At 56.6% G+C, this 19,494-nt stretch overlaps 3 protein-coding genes across 4 annotated transcripts; 2 read left to right on the top strand and 1 right to left on the bottom strand.

Annotated features, from left to right (window-relative positions):
• Nucleotides 1–731: 731 nt before the first annotated feature.
• On the top strand, nt 732–2,163 carry MZB1 (marginal zone B and B1 cell specific protein). Its single transcript, XM_018923997.3, has 4 exons — nt 732–975; nt 1,244–1,350; nt 1,539–1,643; nt 1,720–2,163. The coding sequence occupies exons 1-4, from the start codon at nt 784–786 to the stop codon at nt 1,892–1,894; spliced, it is 579 nt and encodes a 192-aa protein (XP_018779542.3). The 5' UTR covers nt 732–783; the 3' UTR covers nt 1,895–2,163.
• On the top strand, nt 2,158–7,196 carry SLC23A1 (solute carrier family 23 member 1). The gene is given in 17 exon segments (XM_050979835.1): nt 2,158–2,224; nt 2,227–2,280; nt 2,283–2,353; nt 2,825–2,896; nt 3,088–3,189; nt 3,283–3,440; nt 3,512–3,600; nt 3,677–3,744; nt 3,949–4,130; nt 4,691–4,811; nt 4,915–5,071; nt 5,256–5,403; nt 5,518–5,623; nt 5,702–5,831; nt 6,017–6,160; nt 6,300–6,395; nt 6,509–7,196. Coding segments are annotated over 17 exon segments (2,004 nt in total). The 3' UTR covers nt 6,748–7,196.
• A 2,580-nt stretch (nt 7,197–9,776) lies between these two features.
• PAIP2 (poly(A) binding protein interacting protein 2) lies at nt 9,777–17,404 on the bottom strand. 2 transcript variants are annotated; one of them, XM_030229307.2, is made up of 4 exons: nt 17,258–17,404; nt 13,724–13,889; nt 11,330–11,509; nt 9,777–10,151 (listed from the first exon to the last, which is right to left on the bottom strand). In XM_030229307.2, exons 2-4 carry the CDS (start codon nt 13,859–13,861, stop codon nt 10,086–10,088), a joined length of 384 nt encoding a protein of 127 aa, XP_030085167.1. In that variant the 5' UTR covers nt 13,862–13,889; nt 17,258–17,404; the 3' UTR covers nt 9,777–10,085. The 2 variants fall into 2 exon arrangements, with proteins under 2 accessions (XP_030085167.1, XP_030085168.1); XM_030229308.2 differs by having other exon boundaries at nt 13,724–13,883; nt 17,258–17,385.
• Nucleotides 17,405–19,494: the final 2,090 nt, after the last annotated feature.

Below are 19,494 nucleotides of genomic sequence, written 5' to 3'. Positions count from 1 at the left end.
AGGTGTGGGCCCCGGCCAGCAAAGGGACCACAGAGGCCCTGCTTTCCCCTGTCCTGCCATCCCAAGGATGACCGGGCTGGTTCGCACAGAGGGTGACAGCCTGGCCACCCCCAGCTCCCCCAACCACAGCAGCAGCACAGACACCCCAAAATAGTAATAAAAATGCTGAAACAGCTTTAAATCTGCTTATTCATCCCGTGCTTGTGTGGTCTGTAAAGGGAGGTGAGGGGCTGCAGCACTTGGAAGCTGCAATCCTTCTGTCTGTCTTGGAGTGTCCACCTGATAAACCCCAGTCCCGAGGAGCAGGAGGGGACTCTGCAGCCATCAGTGAGCCCTGAACCCCAAACCCCAGCCCTGAGCGCCAAACCACAACCATGAGCCACCGCCACAACCACAACCGTGAGCCTCAAACCCCAGTCCTTAACCCCAAATCCCAGCTCTGAACCCCAAATCCTTGCCCAGCCCCAGCCCCTGTAGGTCCACACCATCCCAGGAACGACTGAGGTTGAGGAGAGGGGATCAGGCTGAGTTATAGGACTGAGTTACAGCAAAAACCTCCTGGAGAGGGGACACCCAGTCGGGGACACCCCCTGCACAGCCCCCTTCCTGCCGCGACGCCCGAATCGGACGGGACGCCCCAGCCGGATGCAGGTGTGTGCTGGCCGCGCCTCGGCGCCGCCCGCCAGTCCCGGGGGGTTTGGAGCCCGCCCCGGGGCTTATAGCCCGGCCGGGGTGTTTATAGCCACCCCACGCCTCAGCCCCGCGCTTTCGGAGCGCGGCAGGATGCTGGCGGCGCTGGCAGCGTGGCTGGTGCTGAGCCTGCTGGGGGGGACAGGGGCCGAGGACACCTGCGGGGACCCCCCAGCAGCCCCGTCCCGCTCCGTCCCCGCGCCCCAGCTCAGCCCCGAGGAGCGGCTCTCGCCCCACATGCCCGAATCCCTGCGCTGTGACGCCTGCCACGCCATCGCCTTCCAGGTGGGGATAGGGCACACGGCACTCCAAAAGCGGCGGTGAGAACCCCTGTGAGGAGGCTTCAGCCTGGAGAGATGCTGCTGCTCCTCTGGGGCACGCCCCTGATGGATATTCTCATCGGCAGTTTATAAAAGCCTTTTGGGGCTCTTCAAGACGTGCTTCCACTGCTGGGGCCTCACAGAAGGGGGTACAGAGCCCAGCCCCGCTCGGGAGCAGGGTCACGGACCGGCTGCCACCCTCAGTGCCCCGATTCTGCCTTTTTTCATCCCAGATTGAGGAGCAGCTGCGCAAGGCAGAAGGGAAGGTAGGCAAGAAGGCTCTGAAGGAGTCGGACTACATAGAGGTGCTGGAGAGGAGCTGCTCACAGGACTGGGAGAGGTGAGCAGGGTGTCCCTGGCATGGGGGTGTCCCTGGGATCAGGGTGATCCCAGCTACAGGCGAGTCCCCAGGGGTCAAAATGTCCCCGAGGACGGCGGTGCCCCAGGGATCAGAGTGCCCCGGGGCTGTCCCCAGGGACAGGGGTGTCCCCGGCGACCATTTTGCCTCCAACCTCCCTCTCCCCGCAGTTACGGGGTGCTGGAGCTAGACGGGGAGAAGCGGCTGTCGGGGCCGGGGCTGCCGAGGCAGCAGCCCCTGAGCGTGCTGGTGTCGGGGGGACCGTGGCCGGGCAGGTAAGTCGGGGTTTGGCGGTGCAGGGGGCCGGGCATCGTCCCCTCGCCGCACGGTGACCACCGCGGCTCCTCGCAGGCTCTCCAAGCTGTGCCACAGCTACGTGGGCGAGCGGGGCGAGGCGCAGATCTACGGCGAGCACCGGCGGGGCCCGGCCGCGCTGCGGCAGCTGCTGTGCCACGGCGACAAGGGACCCTGCGCCGGCCGCAAGGAGCGCCCGGACCCTCGCAAGGCTCTGCAGAACGAGCTGTAGCCCGGCGTGGTTAATGCTTAATGCCCCGGTGACCTTCGGAGCCGACTTCGTCCCCAGCGGGAGCCGACACGTGCCGGGAGGTGGGAGCCTTGCCGGTGTCGCCTGTCACCGATGTCGCCGCTGCCGCTCGACGCCCGGCCAGCCCGTGCCAGCAGCAGTGCGGACTCCGTCCGGGCGAGCGGGGAATTACTCTGTAACCCTCGGGCTCTAATGTTTCACCGGGGCGCTGCTCCGGGCGGGTGCAGCCCCAATTAAAGGAGTTAATGGCTGATCCGTGCCGGGGCTGCGCTCGCCGGTTTCACAACCCCCAGCCAATGGCCGCCCTCCCCCCGCCACCGCCACCGCCCGGCCGGGGACTAAAGTCCTTCCCACGGCCATAAAACCCCCTGAGCAGGGACAGCGCCGCCGGGGACGCGTCGGAGGATGGGGACCCGCTCAGGAGACCTGGCTCAGCCCCAGGTGAATGCAGGCGCCGTCCCTGTCCCTATCCCCATCCCTTTCTCGGTGTCATCCCAGGGCGGTGGGGGGGGGAGGTGGTAGCCAGGCACACTGACCCCGGTGATGGCCAGTTCAGGGTCAGGATGCCCTGCTGGGGCTGGCAAAGGCCGGGGTGATCCTGGGGTCTGCAGTGAATCGCGGGACCGAGGGGACACGCTGGAATGCTGCGGCTGGGACTGGCTGTGCTACCTTTCCCATCACCCGCAGAGGGGATCCCCCTGCAGACTTTCCAGGAAAAAAATACAACGTAGGGATGGCCGGGTTTGGGAGCTCAGATCCCCCCTGGGGGTCAGAGCGGGCACCGGGTGGGACTGACAGGAAACATGCTGGGCCATGGCCCGGTGTCACCTGCGTCTGTCAGAGCAAAGCCCAGCCCCTCTCCCGTGGGACACCTGGGTCCACACTGACCCAGCTCCTCGTCCCCACTGCCAGAATGGGAACTTGGCTCTGGACCCCGCGGGCTCCCCACACACCCCTGGGAAGAAGCTGTCTGCAGTGGGCAGGGTGAGTACCGGGGCACCCCGTGGGCAGCACCACACCCCAAATCCATCTGTGACACACCTGCGGATGGAGACTGGCCAGCCGGGACTCCTCCCATCCCTGCGGGCACAGGGGCTCCCATGGGGCAGGGTGAGGTGCCCATCCCTGGCACGCAGCCTCAGGGTCAGACAAGCTGAGCTGTGCCCCCCCAGCAGGACCCCAGGGCAGGCACCAGGCCCCCCCGGCCAGAGGTGGACATGCTCTACAGGATCGAGGACGTGCCCCCCTGGTACCTCTGCATCCTGCTCGGATTCCAGGTACAGCCTGGAAAGTGTCAGACCCCAAACCCCCGTTCCCCGCGGTGTGGGGCACCCCACCCCCAGCCCCACTGAGCCCCCCCTCCCCCCCAGCACTACCTGACCTGCTTCAGCGGCACCATCGCCGTGCCCTTCCTGCTGGCCGAGAGCCTGTGCGTGGGCAAGGACCAGCTCACTGTCAGCTACCTCATTGGCACCATCTTCACCTGCGTGGGCATCACCACCCTCATCCAGACCACCGTGGGCATCAGGTAGAGCCGCAGCCCCGCGGGCCCCCTGCCCAGCCCCGGGCCCGGGCACAGGCATCCCTCTGTCCCCGCAGGCTGCCGCTCTTCCAGGCGAGCGCGCTGGCCTTCCTTGTCCCCGCCAAGTCCATCCTGGCCCTGGAGAAGTGGCGATGCCCACCTGAAGGTGAGGGCAGGGGGGTGTAGGGGGTGTCCGGCTGCTCCTCGACCCCCAGGACCACCTCACTGCCCTTCATCCCCAGAGCAGATCTATGGCAACTGGTCACTGCCACTCAACACGTCCCACATCTGGCAGCCCCGCATGCGAGAGGTACATCCTGCCACCACCTTGCCACCACCCTGCCACAATCCTACCACCACCCTGCCACCACCCTGCCACCACCCTGCTGCCATCCTGCCACCACCCTGCCACCACCCTGCTACCATCCTACCAGCATCCTGCCACCACCCTATGGCACCCTGACTCCCTGGCAGGCTGCTGATGCCCTCTCCTGCACCTCTCTGTGCCCTGCAGATCCAGGGGGCCATCGTGGTGTCCAGCCTGGTGGAAGTGGTCATCGGGCTGCTGGGGCTCCCCGGGGCACTGCTCAGCTACATCGGGCCGCTGACCGTCACCCCCACCGTGTCCCTCATTGGACTCTCTGTTTTCCAGGCAGCTGGTGACCGGGCTGGCTCCCACTGGGGCATCTCTGTGCTGTATGGCATGGGGACATGGGGATGGGAGGGCAGGGTTCTCCAACACAGAGCCAGGAGGATGTCAGGGGCGTGAGGTGATACCTTGTGAAGGCTGTCCTAGAACAGAGATCAGACAGAGTTAAAGAATAAAATAGGGATTTATTAGGAGGTCTCAATGGATCCACCTTGGGCAACACAAGAGCTGAGCCAGGGCTGCACCCAAGATTACCAAAATGGGCACAAAATGGATGCCTGGTCACAGCGTCTCTCACTTTGATCAGTTCTGCTCCTATTGCATATTAGAGTTAATTGTCTAATTATAGCTTCAGGTTATGAAGTCCCATCCTTCTTGTTTTTCTCTCTTCAGCCCGTTTTGTTTGTGCTCTTGGGCCTGAGATTTGGATCATTTGTCCTTGGTCCCCAGCTAGAGAAGGAATTGTTTTGTCTCCCTACTCTGTGAAGAGAGCTCACCATCCCCTGATATGAAGCTCAAACCCACTCACTAAAGCAGCGTAGAATCTGAAAAATATAAAAGCTAAAACCTGGGGCATCAGAGGGATCCCATCTGTCTTTCCCCCCAGGACCATCTTCCTGATTGTCCTGTTTGCCCAGTACCTGCGGCAGGTCGCCATCTGCCTGCCCGGCTACCGGCGGGGCCACGGCTTTGTCCTGCTCCGCATCCAGATCTTCAAGATGTTCCCGGTAGGGGTTTGTTGAGAGCATCCTGGGGCGGCCCCAAAATTCCCCCGTTTGCCCCCAGGCGGGCTCGGAGCAGTGCAGGAGGGTCCCGGTGTGTGCCCCGCAGATCATCTTGGCCATCCTGCTGGTGTGGCTGATCTGCTACGTGCTGACCCGCACCGGAGTCTTCCCCAGCCAGCCCGAGGAGTACGGCTACAAGGCCAGGACAGACGCCCGCGGGGAGATCCTGTCCGTGGCTCCCTGGTTCCGAGTCCCCTACCCCTGTGAGTGCCCGGCAGCCCCGCGGCGCCCTGGGGTCCCCATACCCCTTTGCCCTGGGGATGTGGGGACCTGTTGCAGCATCACCGGGGCTGGGGAGCAACCGGGGGGGCCCAAAGTTGCACCGGTGAGCACCGGCTGGGGTGTCCTGGGCTGTTCCCACCCCTGACCTGCTCTGTCCCCGGACAGGCCAGTGGGGGCTGCCCACGGTGACCTCAGCAGCCGTGTTGGGCATGTTCAGTGCCACGCTGGCAGGCATCATCGAGTCCATCGGGGACTACTACTCCTGTGCCCGGCTGGCAGGAGCGCCCCCGCCCCCTGTGCACGCCATTAACAGGTACAGCCGGCTGCTCCCCCCTCCACGATACCTCACTCGCACCGCAGTATGCCTGGACACCGGTCAGGGATGCTGCAGGAGAGTGGGCACCAGCCCGGCCGTGTTGTTCCCCAGGGGCATTTTCACCGAGGGCATCTCCTGCATCATCGCGGGGCTCTTGGGAACCGGCAATGGCTCCACGTCCTCCAGCCCCAACATTGGCGTCCTAGGCATCACCAAGGTACCGGGGCCGGGGAGGGTCCCTGCTCGGCCGGGGGGCGCAGGCGCCGTCACCTGCTGCCGTTGTGTCTCTGTGCAGGTGGGGAGCAGGAGGGTGATCCAGTACGGCGCAGGGATCATGCTCCTGCTGGGGACCATCGGCAAATTCACGGCGCTCTTCGCCTCCCTGCCCGACCCCGTGCTCGGCGGGATGTTCTGCACCTTATTCGGTGATTGTCTGCCCCAAACGCAGCCCTGGGCCACGTCCCCGCAGCCTCGGGGGCTGGTGAGCCCAAGGGCGCAGGGTGGGTTGGGGGAACGGGGGCCCCTCGCAGCCTCCCCGCGGCTGGGGCAGCCCCCGGTGCCCGGCCCAGCGCGGGCACCTCTGCCTGCATCGCCGCGTCTCTGCCGGCAGGAATGATCACTGCCGTCGGCCTCTCCAACCTGCAATTCGTCGACATGAACTCCTCCCGAAACCTCTTTGTGCTGGGCTTTGCCATGTTTTTCGGGCTGACTCTGCCAAACTACCTGGATTCCCACCCCGGGGCCATCAACACAGGTACCGCCCCACGGAGAGCCGCAGTTTGGGGAGGCTGGGGAGAGAGGAGGGCAGATCTCCCGGCGCTCGCCCAGCCGGGGGAGCAGCGGGGAAACCCGGCTCCTCACAGCCCCCCCGGCTCCGTCCCACACTGTCGCAGGTGTCCCCGAGCTGGACCAGATCCTGACGGTGCTGCTGACCACGGAGATGTTCGTCGGGGGCACAATCGCCTTCGTCCTGGACAACACCATCCCGGGTAACCGGGCACACGGGCCGGGCAGGGGGAAGCAGCGGGGCTGGGGCAGGTTCCCGTTGATGTAGAGCTGCAGGGGGATGGCAGGGCCGGGGGTGACACTGGACACCTCGCAGGGACGCAGGAGGAACGAGGACTGGTGCAGTGGAAGGCAGGAGCGCACTCGGATAGCACGAGCAGCGCCAGCCTGAGGAGCTACGACTTCCCCTTCGGCATGGGCGCGGTGCGGAGCAGCCGCTGGCTCAGGAAGGTGCCCATCTGCCCGGTGTTCACCGGGTTCAGGGCCCGGCCGGGGGGCAGCGGCACGGCGGCCGCAGAGGGCCCGGACGGGGGCTCGGTGTGCACCAAGGTCTGAGCGAGGGGAGGCTCCCGGGAGGTGCCGCCCCAGCGCCGGAGGAGCCGAGCCGAGCTCCCGGGGGGCTCTCGGGGTTCGGTAGCGCCCACCAAGGCCTAAGCCAAGGCTGCCGGTGCTCGGCTCGAACGCGGGGCTAGGGAAATACGACGCTGCTCTTGGGGGACACCCCGAGCTCCGGGGTACAGCCTGGGGACCGCCACCCCGTGCTCCCCCCGAAGCTTTAGCCGGCTGAGGCTCGTCCAGCGCTTGCTGAAGCCCGCCGGCCACATCGGAGCCAGCCAGAGCCCCGGGGCCACTGACTCCCACCCGGGGCCACGGATTTTCACGCTGTGCCCTCGCCTCCGGCACGGTGACCCAGCAGCTGGCAAGGGCTCTGCCTGGGGCAGTGTCCAGACCAGCCTTAGGATGCCTAACTTAAGATGATACATTAAAAATGATAAAATATTCAAGTGCACGTGCCCCGCCAGTGTCTGTGCTGCCTCCTGCACCGTTCCCTCGTCCTTTGTGCACCGCAAAGGCGTCAGCACCTTTGACCGTGCTCCTCCTGGGCTGCCAGGCACTCAGACACGCTGGATTTCTTCCAGGGGGGCTCTGCCTGAACCCGGGGCTGTGAGAGAGGCAGCCCAGCACAAGCCCTCGGCAAACGCTTCCTGTCCCGGGAGCTCTGGAGCGCTGGCCCTGTCCTGGCGGTCCTGGTGACTCTGCCCCATGCCACTGGGCTGCTCTCAGCTGCAGGCATGGACGTGGCTGACCCCCACCACAGCGGGGTCAGGCCAGTTCTTGGCCTAGATTTAGCAATAAAGTTGAGCTGAGGCAACAGTGCACAACCCTGTCGCAGCCTGGAGTGGCACTGTCACACACTCACTCCCAAGCCTGGGCAGGGAGAGAAGTGAGAAAATATGTTAAAAGTGAAGATGAGGGAAAAAAACACACCCCAACTTAAAATAACACCCAAGGGATGCAAATACAATCACTCCCCACCTCCCAGGAGAACCAGCCAGGCTCTGAGCCCCCTCTTGGCGGCTGTCCTTCCGCTGGTGCCGAGCACTGTGTCACAGTGTCACACCTCTCCGGCCAGCGGGGTCTCCTCCCATTTCCTTGTCCCCCCAGCCCACCCGCTGGGGCTGGAGCAGGACTGAGAGGCAGCCTGGGGGCAGTGCCGACGCTGCTCAGCGCTGGGTGCCACCCCCTCGGCTGCAGTCACACCCCACACCCAGCAGGGCAGCATGGACTGGGCAGCCTCTCCTCAGAGCTATGGGGCACAGGAGAGGGATAAACCCAGCTCCAGAAGAGCAGCCACGGCCAGGATGGCTGCTCCACACGCTGTCTCCTGGCTGCTGCACTCAGCTGCCACCACCCCTAGGTGACAGTGGCCAGGCCAAAACTCGTGGACAAACTGCAGCCACGCAGGACTCGCTGGTGGAACTCCCACTGCAGATAGAAATCAGCTGTGTGTTATTTGCTGACCTTTTCCTTTAGGTGCTCGAGTCTAAACTCTCCCCAGGTCAGTAGAAATCCTGGAGTTTTGCCAGCTCTGTGCATGGGAAGAGAAGGCAGTGCCCAGCGCAAAGCTAGGGTAGCTCCATCACCATTCTGCAGAGCAGCAGCAGAAAGGGTTGGTGCAGCTGAGCTCCCCCGGCAGGGAGAGACTCTCCTGACACAGCCAGGTGGTTCTGCTGCAGGGCAGCACCTGCGGCAAGGCCCCGCCTCACTCTGCCCGTCCTGCAGAGCTGCAGCCTCAGCTGGGCCCTTTTGCTTTAATCCGAGTTTAAAAAGGAGATGCTAACAGCAAGGCTGGGCTGTCCTGACCAGGGTCTGGGCTTGATCCTTGTGGGTCCAACTCAGGATATTCCAAGAAACAAGAGTGGATGGGGCTGGAGAAGCTGTTGAGCCAGCACTCGACTCCAGCTCTGGGGCTCCAGTGCCAAGCACCAGCAGCAGCTTCTGAGAGCCCTCAGCTGCTCCCAGGGCTGCCAGCAGAGCCAGCCTTGGAACAGCCACGGGGACAATGATGGGAGAGCACCGAGTGGGAAGAGAGGAACAAATCCCATCCCTGGAAGCATCCGAGGCTGGGCTGGACAGGGCTTGGAGCAGCCTGGAACAATGGAAGGCATCCCTGCCCACAGAACTGGGTCTCTGAAGTCTCTTCCAACCCAGAGCAGTCTGTGATTCCATGAAGAGTCCAGCTTCAGCCAGGATCCGGGGCCATGGGGTTCCACAGTGCCAGCCCTGTCCTCCACATGCTGCCAAGCGAGTTCCCGTGCCAGATGCCCAGTTATGAGACAGCCACCACATCAGTTCTACTATTATTTATTTTTTTAAATATTTTTGAAAAAATATAATTTTTTTACAATATTTTCAACTTAAACACTATTCACACTGAACACGTATGGCAGCTTAACCTACCCAAATATGAAATTTAAGAAGCCAAAACTGTTCTAGCTTTATTAAAAGAAAAAAAAAAGAACAACCAAAAAACCAAAAAAAAAAACCCCAAAAGTCATTGTGCTGTAGACTATTGTGTAGTGATGATTAAACAAAGCAAGGGAAAAGCACCACTCAAATCACTAATGCTGGGGTTTGCCTGGTTAAATCCAGCTGTGGGAAGTTGGATGCTAAGGGTTCCATAGGCAGTGCTATGTGGGATGCCTGTTCTTGGCAGGAACTGTGATGGATCTCACACCTCCCTGAACAGCAGGGGAAGGATTCTAACATGATCACACACTGCAAAGGACAGGGAACTGCTTCCTCCCAATCACCTGGATGTTAGTTCAGGAGTTGAGATCTACGACTCTGTACAGGTCTGTGAGATTTGGGTTAAGCTCACACTGCTTCCCAGGATTACGATGTTTTGTAAGGGGGGAAATTAACATTAGTAACAACACTGATACCTCAAAGGAAAGTTAGCTAATTTGCATAACAATCAGATCTCCTCACTTTCACTTGGAAGTTAAGGCATTATCAGGTGCAAGCTAGCACCAGTTAACACATCTTTAGTTAAAAACAGACCATTCACCACAAATTCCAAGTCCTGTTTAAAAAGTCAGAGTCTGCAGGTTTTATTAACGTGGTACTTTGTCTCAACTTGACTGGTGCTTCTTACCTCACTGCCTCCTTCGAACAGAGCCAGGGCCCAATTATGTTTCCATTAAACTTTTGACAGATTTACTTAATAACAGTCTCAGCACTTTTATTGAGCATGCAAGACTAACAAAACTTTGGCAATGCATAAGTGTAACACAGTGACAAGAAGAGAGAGCTTTTACAATTAAATCTTCTAATACTGGCTTCACAGTGTGGAAATTGTGCTACATCCACCAAAAGAGGGCCCAGTCTACTCAAATGTTTAAGTACTTCACCCCAGGGACGAACTCCTTTGCGTTTGGATTCAGATTACTCTTGACCTGAGGAAGGGAAGAACAGAAATCGAGGTGAATTGTTATTATTTTCAGCTTTTATTTTCAAGCTGAAGACAATCAGAGGCAAAGGTTTATGGATTTAGAGGAACAATCAGGTATACAATAGGCTTCTTACGCTTAGCAGCAGTCTACAATCCCCAGAAAAGGCCATTCCTCTGTGCTACTCCCTGAGTTATCCAGCCTTCCTTAGCTCCACCTGAAGTTTTAGCTGGATGAGGGCTCAGGGAATAAGCAGCAAACCACAGGCATGCACCAAACACAGCAGCTTCCCGTCATGCTGAAATAGCCTTTTCTCAAGTTGAGCTGTTAAAACGTGCCATGAGGTTTTAAGATTTTGCTTATTTAAGCAAGAGGTGACTTGTTCCAGGAACTTCAGCCACTTCTGGGAATTTTATGTGTATGAGCACTGTATTGATTTTTTACATGTCTCTGTGACTCTCCTGTCCTGCTCCTTGGCAGGCTGCTGCTGTTCAGGGTGGGCACCAGCACCTTCAAAAGCAGCTCTTTATCACAAAGAAATGGAGGATTAGGCTTTTCTGATCTTCACTGAGGCTGAAACTGCTGCCTGCAGCTGCTTCAGCTTGGGAAAGTGGGGGTCTGCATCTGAATCTCAGAGCAGCTGTGTGAAAGGATCATGTGGGGTCTGTGCTCTGTACAAGCAACTGTGGATTCTGCGAGGGAAAAGAAGCACATGCTGCCCTTTTCTTTGGATTGAGCTCTGCACAAAAGTCAGACAGCAAAAAGAGGGAAATAATCACAGTTTGGCTGCCTTCCCCTTCCCTAGAATTGTTCCAGGGATCTGCTGTGGCCCTCCCAGTCCCAACCAGACCCTGGGACAGGGCCCAGACCAGCCCAACGTGTCAGCGCTGGCAGATATCCAGTGACCCTTTCCCAGCCCTGGCTCCACTCAGTGCCCTTCTTTCATAACATCCCACCCACTCCTGGAGTTGTGCCATGGGAAAGGCTCCACGTGGGTATGAAGAAAGCCACCAAACAGGTCACATCCCATGGAGACACCTCCTTCCCACCTACCCTGCACAGCCAGGCAGGGTTTAGTAGGCTCCTTCCTGCTGGGAGGGACTTTCTCCTGCCATAAGCAGCACTAAGCCCCAGCCTTGCACAAAGACTTGAGCTTTAGAAATAGAATGAGAAGCTGAGCTTACCACCAGATCCTCCAGTGATGAGCTGTCACTGATAACAAGGTCATTGAACTGGTCCTGGATTTGATCCATAGTTTGTGGGAGATCACGGGCTGGAATAAACCACTCATGCTCCTCCTCCTCTTCCAGCATCTCTTGGAAACAGCGCTCGATAAATTCTTCTTCCCACAACTCCTCTTCGATCTGTGCAATGAGAAGAAACTGCTTCAGCAACAGATCTATTGTGGTGAGCTCGTGGGGGTGTTATTCCCAGGTGTGTGCACCCAGCTGACCTTCCCAGCTGTCCAGCAGCAACCCAGCCCAGCACCATGTCCATGCAGCAAGGACATCAGTGCTATGTCCAAGGGACTGGGGCTGCAGCTGAAAGGAAGAGGCAGGAGAACCCCTCAGCCCCAGCTGTTTTGTTTACAGCTTGTTATGACCTGAAGGAAAAGGAAAATGTAGGTCCCAAGCAAAAATTTCAGCTGTACCAACTAGTCTGGACTGAGCTTGCTGCAAGCATGAGGAAGGGACCTGTGCCAAGACACAGAGCCAGGAAACACTCCCCAGGAAAGTGTCCTGTGGGACTCCTGGGGAAAAAATAACCCCTGCCTGTTACCTGGAAAAAGAAGCCTCTCCTGGCTGCTAGTATGTGCTCACCCACTGTGCTCTCCTGGGGAACCCCACCTGATCCCAGCAGCTGTGAGGAATGCAGCCCTGCTGTCCTGGGAGCAGGACAAACCAACCCAGGCAGAACTGACACGCAGTGCAGAGATTAAAGAAGCTTTCCTTGGTTGTTCAGTAAACGAGCTTTGGAGCGAGATCATCCTACAAATTTTCCATGTCCTGAATCAAGAGTGTGTGAGAGAGGAAAGCAGGGAAATAGAAGCTGGTGTGAAAGACTTGCCCAGACACAAGGGAATGGAAAATTGATTCAGGACAGATTTAGAAGTTCACTCAGTGGAAGCTCGAACAAGTTTTCCCATGTACCCTTCGCTCTGAAATCAAATACCTCCTCAGTCCTGGAGTGGAAATTCAATTACCACAAACACCAAACCAAAAACATTAACATAAATTATAAGGACTGCTGTGCTATCTGGGTCTCTGCCCTTGGGGCAAACACACCCACAGCTCACCTGGTGCTCTGGGGAACAGGGACTCATCCCCACGTGCTCAGAGCCACCGCCCAGGCACTCCAGAGACACTGAAGGCTGACTCAGTGATTCCCCAGAGCAGCACTCCAGCCTGGGGGGCACCTGCAGGAGGCACTGCCTCCCTCCTGCTCTGGGCACATGCCCACAGGCTCCTGTTACACAGGGTTTGCTCAGCTCCAGGGGCATGGTTACAGGCCTGTACCCCTCCATGGCAGCTCCAGCAGTACTAAATAACATTTAATTCCCCAAATAGCTGGAAATTAGGACTGCCTGTTTTTATTTTCCAGTTCCAGTTTAACTTGCTCAGGCTCCCAGAGGGCTGTGTCTGCAACAGCAGGTGACCGAGCTGCCCCAAGTGTGTCTGTCTGAGCATGACCCTTCTCCCCTCAGACTCCCACCTTTCCTCTGCTCTGAGAATGGAATCTGTGCCTGAAAAATCATGGCACAACTCAGCTCCTTCCCAGAGAACTACACCCCCTCTATGCTAACTGTGGAACAGCTCCCAGGGGGAACAAGCCACCAAACAAGAAACAATGCACAAGAGAGAACGGAGGTTTTGTGAGTGAACCTGACTCTGAGTAAGCTCAGAGCTGCTGGCACCCTGGGGATCCTGTGCTGGTCACTCACCACCCAGCACAGCCACAGCTGCTGAAGCACAGGCAGCAGCTATGGAGAGTACAGAGCACGCTGGGAATGGGAAAGGAGTGTGGAAAGAGCTGGGCTGTTCCCAGTCTCTAGACCAGGAGAGAAAAGGGTGACAGAGGCAAGGAGGCAGAGGAAGGTATGGCTTCCTTCCCACTGGATGGAGAAGGGAGCTGTAAGACTCAAGTATAAAAATGAGCAGCTGTCACCCAGCACCCTATGGAGCAGCAGTGCTGCTCCCAAGGCAGGTGTGCCCCTGGAATTCCCCAGCTCAGCACTGGGGCACTGAGCACGTCCACACACAAACGCCTCCCGGGCCAGCCCTTCCCAAGGTCCACGTACTTCTGTCAACTCTCTGTTCTCCCCTCCCTCCTCCAGAAGGAGGGAATTAATTGATGGATGCATTAGAACATGCTGCACTTCCTGTATTTTCCACCAGGACTACAGAAGATCAGCGTTTACTGCCAGAGCAAGGGAGACCTGTTTCTTCCCCAGGATCACTCCAGAGAGCCCATCTAAAACTTCCTCTCCAAAGGAGGGTCAGTGGTGGACCCCAGCTCTGTCCCTTCAGCTGGGAAGTGACAAAGGACAGACAGGCCACGGAAAGCAGGGAATGACTTGCCTGCCTGTTAAACTCCTCTTCGTTCTCCATCCACATGTACTCAGCAAAGGGGTTGTCATCCTCGTGGGAGTGCCCGTTGATGATCACATCCTCGCTGATGATGCTGGGGCTGGTACTGCTGCGACTCGGGTCCTTCATGGCTGCCACTCCGATCCCAAACCTGCAACTGAGGAGGGCAGCATTAAACACCTGCAGGCTCCTCATTCCCTGCCCTGCACAAGCCCAGCCCAAGGGAACGGAGGCTGCACCTGCATTCAGAGGCTCCAGGCAGCCTTGCCCCAACTGTAGCAGAGCTGTGAGATCACAACAAGGAATGGCATCACAAGCACGGCTCCCATTGTGTGCGGATTCCAGCGACAAATTAATTTCCCAAACTGAACCTCACCGAAGCCAAGCACCACGGCCAATGAAAAGTGACAGGAAAAAACAGTAGGAAACTTGCCAGTAGGAAAATATTTAAACACTCAGAAGGAGAATTTGTTTTCCAAAGCACTTTTAAGTGTTGTGTGTGATGGCACGAGCCAGGTTTCACAGCCCTTTCCTGCTGGAAACCTTGCAGGGAGCAGAAAACACGAGGAACTGACCCACACAGGGTCACCTGGAAATGTGCGTGTTCCGAGGTGACACAACATTGCTGCCCTTCTGTACCATGCCCAAATAAACGGATCAACACTGGAAAAGCTCAGTATTTGTTGGATAGTAACACTGGTAGTATCAATTTTCTTAAAACAGTACAAAAAGTGAGGCAACGTCATAAAAAAGACCTAAAAAAAACCTGACCAAAAAATCCATTACTCTAGTCAAATTTTAATGTTTTTCTCATGTTAAAAAGTCACAATGAAAGTTTCAGCAGCGAGTGAAAATATTTGTATTTTATTAACAAAACTTCCTTGTCTGCATATCAAAAAGTGACTTCTTCAGAGAGGAGGGTATCAAAGTACAGCCTTGTTGTTATTTGAGTACAAGGGCTTATCACCCAGCACTTCACATTTTCTCCTTGCATTCCAGTTGTTTCTGTTATCAAGGGAATTAATGCAAGTTTTGGTTCAAAAGTCTTGATGATACCAGCTAAAAACCTGCCACATCTGAGTGACCAATTAAGAAAAGCATAAAGAAGAAGGAACCTGCCTGGCTTGCTGTGTTCCACGTTTCTCAATCAAAGACAAACCCCAGCACAGAAGTCAATGCTGCTCCCTGGGAAGTGCCACAACTGGGAGCAGATGCCTGTATTCCACGAGGGAAAACAGGTTCTTTTTGATGTTCTTTCAAAACAAACTTGCTGGGGATTACTGGCAGCATTTACAGAAAACAGGAAAGGATGCTGTGTTTAACACCCCAATTCAAGCTTGAAATTGCTTTAAGCCACTTCAGCTGTTCCCAAACCAACACATGGGAAGGAGTACAGGAAACAGAGCCTAAAACAACTGAATTTCTTCCCCACCCCACCCCCTTTTTACTGGCATGTCTTTTCAGCTTCTCTTTTGTGGAGCTAGTCTTGATATTATAGTTTTCCTGAAAGTAATTGCCTCAGCAGTGAGGAACTCAGGCAACTTCTACACAAAGGTGACTGTACCCAGACAAGTCCAGAATGGTGAAAATAATTAAAAAAACCAACCCAAACCCAACAAACCAACCCTACTTGTTTGTGTAAAAGCTTGGAAGGTTAATTTGTTGAATCATGGGCCAGCTTTCCCATTTCTGAACTGTTCTCACCAGACAGGAGCTCCAGCTTTAGGAGGCAGGGAGGGAAGTCCAGCTTGGACATAACCAACTTTGTCCACCACTGCCCAAGGATGATGGGGATGATCTTCAAGAAGGACCCAGGCTCAACCTGAATATTTGAAGTTTATCTGATGAAGCCCTCAGACCACTCATGCCTTTCCCACAGGGAAACATGCCCACACTCACGTATCCTGCAGGAACTCTGAGAAAGCCCCAGGCTGGTTCCTCACTTGCAGCACTCCTGATTTAATTTTCTGCAGCTTCCAACAGAACAAATAAACCTTCCAGAACAAATAAACCTTCCCATTTCTCCACTTGAAGACACAGACCAGGTTTTGTGCTCACGTGTGGGGACAAGCTCAGTCTCGTTCCACCAGTACTGGCACAACCTTTTCAGTCAGGGAATTCTGAGGGGGAGAGCCAAAGCCACTACAGTCTTGCAAAAAGTCCCAATCCAAGCAGGCTGCTGCAGGAAACAAGCCCCAGTGCCAGGCTACACTGCTGCTGGGAATAAAAATAACCCATTTTCCATCTGGGAGTAGGTGGGAAGCAGAGGAGCTCAAAACTCCTCACTGTAGAAGAGGAAATGTAACATTGGCAGTGCTAAGGAACAGAAAAGAGGGAGAATTCTGCCACGGTGACAAACTGTGAGGTTCTGACCCACGTTCCTCTGGGATTTTGGTGTGGAGTGGGGGTGGTGGAGCAAGCACACTGCAAGTGCATAAGGAAAAACACTAATAAAAAATAGGACTTGTATCTTAGGGACGAAGACATAAATAAAAAAATCCTGTAACAACAGGCTTTCAGTAAACCCTGAGTTGTTTTCTGTATGCAGTGTGCAGCTTGTTACTCCAGAACATCACTAAGGCCCATTAATTCACCCATTTCCCTGAATTTTGCTGCAGTTACAGCCATGAAGAGCCCTTGACCGACCATCATTAAAATTCAGAGCTTTGTGACTGAAGAGTCTGCATTTAAAACCCAGTCACGAAAGAAGATTATCCACTGCCTTCTCCGGAGGTGAGGTCAGGCCTAATTCCATGCAGCAACCACAGCTCCTCACCCGCCACACAGAAAAAAAATAATTAAATTTAAAAATTACGATATTTGCTTAAAGCACCTAGAAATAACATGGTTTTAGTGGGAGCTGAAGATTAAAGGAAGGTGTTTTAGAGCAGCTCGGGCAGAAGTCAGCGACTTGTTTATCAGCCGGTGATTGCTCCTGCGGCCCAGCTCCTCCTTATCTATCGAGATTAGCACACGGCTCTTATCGAGGGAGCTGATTATAACCGTCTAATAATTACACTCGCCCAATAAACAGATTTCTTAATCAAATCCACGCGGGACGCCAGCGCTGATATAAACGCCTCCGAGTGCTGCGCTGGAGGTTACCGAACGCAGCCGCCTCCCCCGCGCGGGGCTCAGCCGGGGGTTGTGGGACCAGCGCCCCGGCAGGGACGGGGCCCCTCGGCAGCTGGCCGGACCCGCTCCGGGGCCACGTTTCGGTAACAGCGGGGCCGCCGCGAGCCGGTGTTGTCGGTAACCCGGGTGCCGGTAACCCCGGGCCGCGCCGCTCGCTGCCCCGGCCCCGCGCGGGCGGTATCGCCGCGGGGCCAGCGCCCCCGGCCCCGCTTTGTTCGGCACCAGCCGCCCCCGCAGGCCCCGGATGGCGCCGCAGACAATACCGAGGGGCGGCCCCGCCGCGGGGGGTGGAGGCCGCGGCCCGGCGCCGCCTCAGGGGAGGGGGCGGCGCCCTCGAGCCCCCGCGGTGGTGCCGGCGGTGCGTGCCTGGGGCCGTCCCTCGACTCTCACCTGCGGTGCGCAGAGGAGCCGCCGCTCCGCCGTGACCCGCCTGGACCCCACCGGACCCACCGGCCCCGCTCCGCTCCGCCCGGTCCGCGTTCGGCCCGGCCCGCCCCGCTCCGCCACACACCGCCGGATCTGACGTCACTTCCGGCAACGCCGGGCCCCTCCCCCTCTCCCCCGGAAGCGGCGGCGGCAGGCGCGCGGCAGGCCGCAGCATCGGCGGGGGGGCGGCGCGCTGCACACCGGGACGCGTAGTCTTTTCCCCCACCCTCCTCCCGGCGCGCGGCATGCCGGGAGCTGCAGTTCCGCATGGCACCTGGCGGCCATTTCGCGTGGCGTCGCAGGGCACGCCGGGAAGCGCAGTCCGGCGGGGCGGCCGCCATCTTGTGGCAGCGGCGGTGATGGGGCGAGGGCCGAACACCCCCGGTGCTCACGGAGGGATCGCCGAAAGGCTCCGGGGCTCTCAGAGGGGGATGGCAACACTCCCCGTTACGGGCACCCTCCGAGGCTGCCCCAGACTCCCACGGGAAAGCGGCTGACCCGGGAGGCGCAGACCCTCGCCTCACTGAGGGAGGGGATAATGGAACACTGAGGGAACAACACTCCTGTTCTCAAGGTGGTGTTGCTGCACGGGCTCGTGCGTTTTAAGGCTCTGTATCAGGAAATGGGACATAACAGAGATTCCGAGTACACGCTGAGATTTCAGCCCCATTTACAAAATGGATTTAAAAGCCATTTTTAGTCTCTTTTTACTTCTCCTCTCTCTTTTCCTCAGGGGAAGGTGGGAATGCCCATTCAGAGCCTCACAGAGGCACAGAAACCAGCCACAATCTGGAGCCACAAACCCTCCTTGAGCCGGCTGCCCCAGCTGTAGCTACACGTGGCACACAATGCAGCTGGAAATGCCCAAATGTATGTTAGTTTATACTGATTTTACCAGCCACCATTACCAACTTGTTCCCAGGGGCCAAGGGTTTCCCCACAGTCCATCAAATACTGCAAAATACTTCTGCAAGCATCATCCTTAATAAAACAACCCTGTGCTCTTGCTACGGTTATTTCCACAATTTCCAACTCTACAAACCCAGCCGGATGTGGTTTTCTCATCTGGAAGAGGCTTCTCTTTCTACTCCCTCCTCACAGCAATGGGACAGCAGCCTCAAGCTGAAATTTGTTCCTGAAGTGCAGAGCCTGACATTTCACACTCACCCTTGTGCTCTGGGATTTCCCTCACCCCTACAGTGCAAGCTATTCCCAAATAAGCAGCCCATGACACCCATGTGTGTGTCTGGAATCTATGCTCAAGATCAGGTTTTTCTGGCATCTTTTCCTGCGAAATTACCTGACAGGCTCTACTCTCCCTGACTTCTGCATGGGAACAGAAGACACTTTGCAGAAGCAGTGTGTTTGATTTAACTTCTGACGTGTAAAAGGATCCTTACACTTATAATCATACATACATTCCTCATACCTGGGAATGCTTTATGTTTAAACACTAAACATGATGTACACGTTTACCTGTACATAGGTCAGCACTCACACAAGTTACATGATCAGCACAGGTATTAGCTAACAAAAGGTTATTTTAAAAACTGAATGTAGTATTTTGATAGATTAATCTTAAATGAACATTTTAAGAAAACTTAAAAGACCCTGGAAATAAATAATCCGCCCCCTCAGCGAGAAGGGGTGCGTGGTCTGGAGCCAAGGCAGAGGGACTCACCAGCCTCTCAGGACAGATGAGTGACAAATGCCACCTAACTGGGGCTCCAAGCCCATCCTTATGACTTAGTTCTGCTCCAAGTGCAGGCTGCTGGTGCCTGTGATTTCTTTCAGGGGCCTCAGAAAGCTTTAAGATTCTATCAATGCCTGACATTTAATCCATTTCCTACAAACCCAAACATCACTTTGCATACTAATGAGTGTCATGCACAGAACAGCAACTGCTCTCTGTACAGGGATGAGTCACTGCATGGTAAAACTTTAATTTGGATGTGCTATTTCAACAAACCCTGCACTGGAACTGCTCCTCAGCACTTCTCCCCTCTCCAGGCCCCCACAGAACCTGCTGCTCTCACTGGAGGCGGCTCACACTCTGAGGGACTGCATGGCCTCGGGTGAGGGTGCAACACAAAATCACAGCTGGAAAAACAAGTTCTCGAGGCTTGACTGGCACACAACACAAAGTCCTGGGTCTGCTGGGTGTGTCTGCTTAACAAAGGACATTTTGACTTCATCAGCAC

The sequence above is a fragment of the Serinus canaria genome, chromosome 13 (genome assembly GCF_022539315.1).
Source record: "Serinus canaria isolate serCan28SL12 chromosome 13, serCan2020, whole genome shotgun sequence".
NCBI lineage: Eukaryota > Metazoa > Chordata > Aves > Passeriformes > Fringillidae > Serinus > Serinus canaria.
The sequence above is the reverse complement of the archived record's forward strand: the minus strand, read 5'-3'. Positions and strand labels throughout refer to the sequence as shown.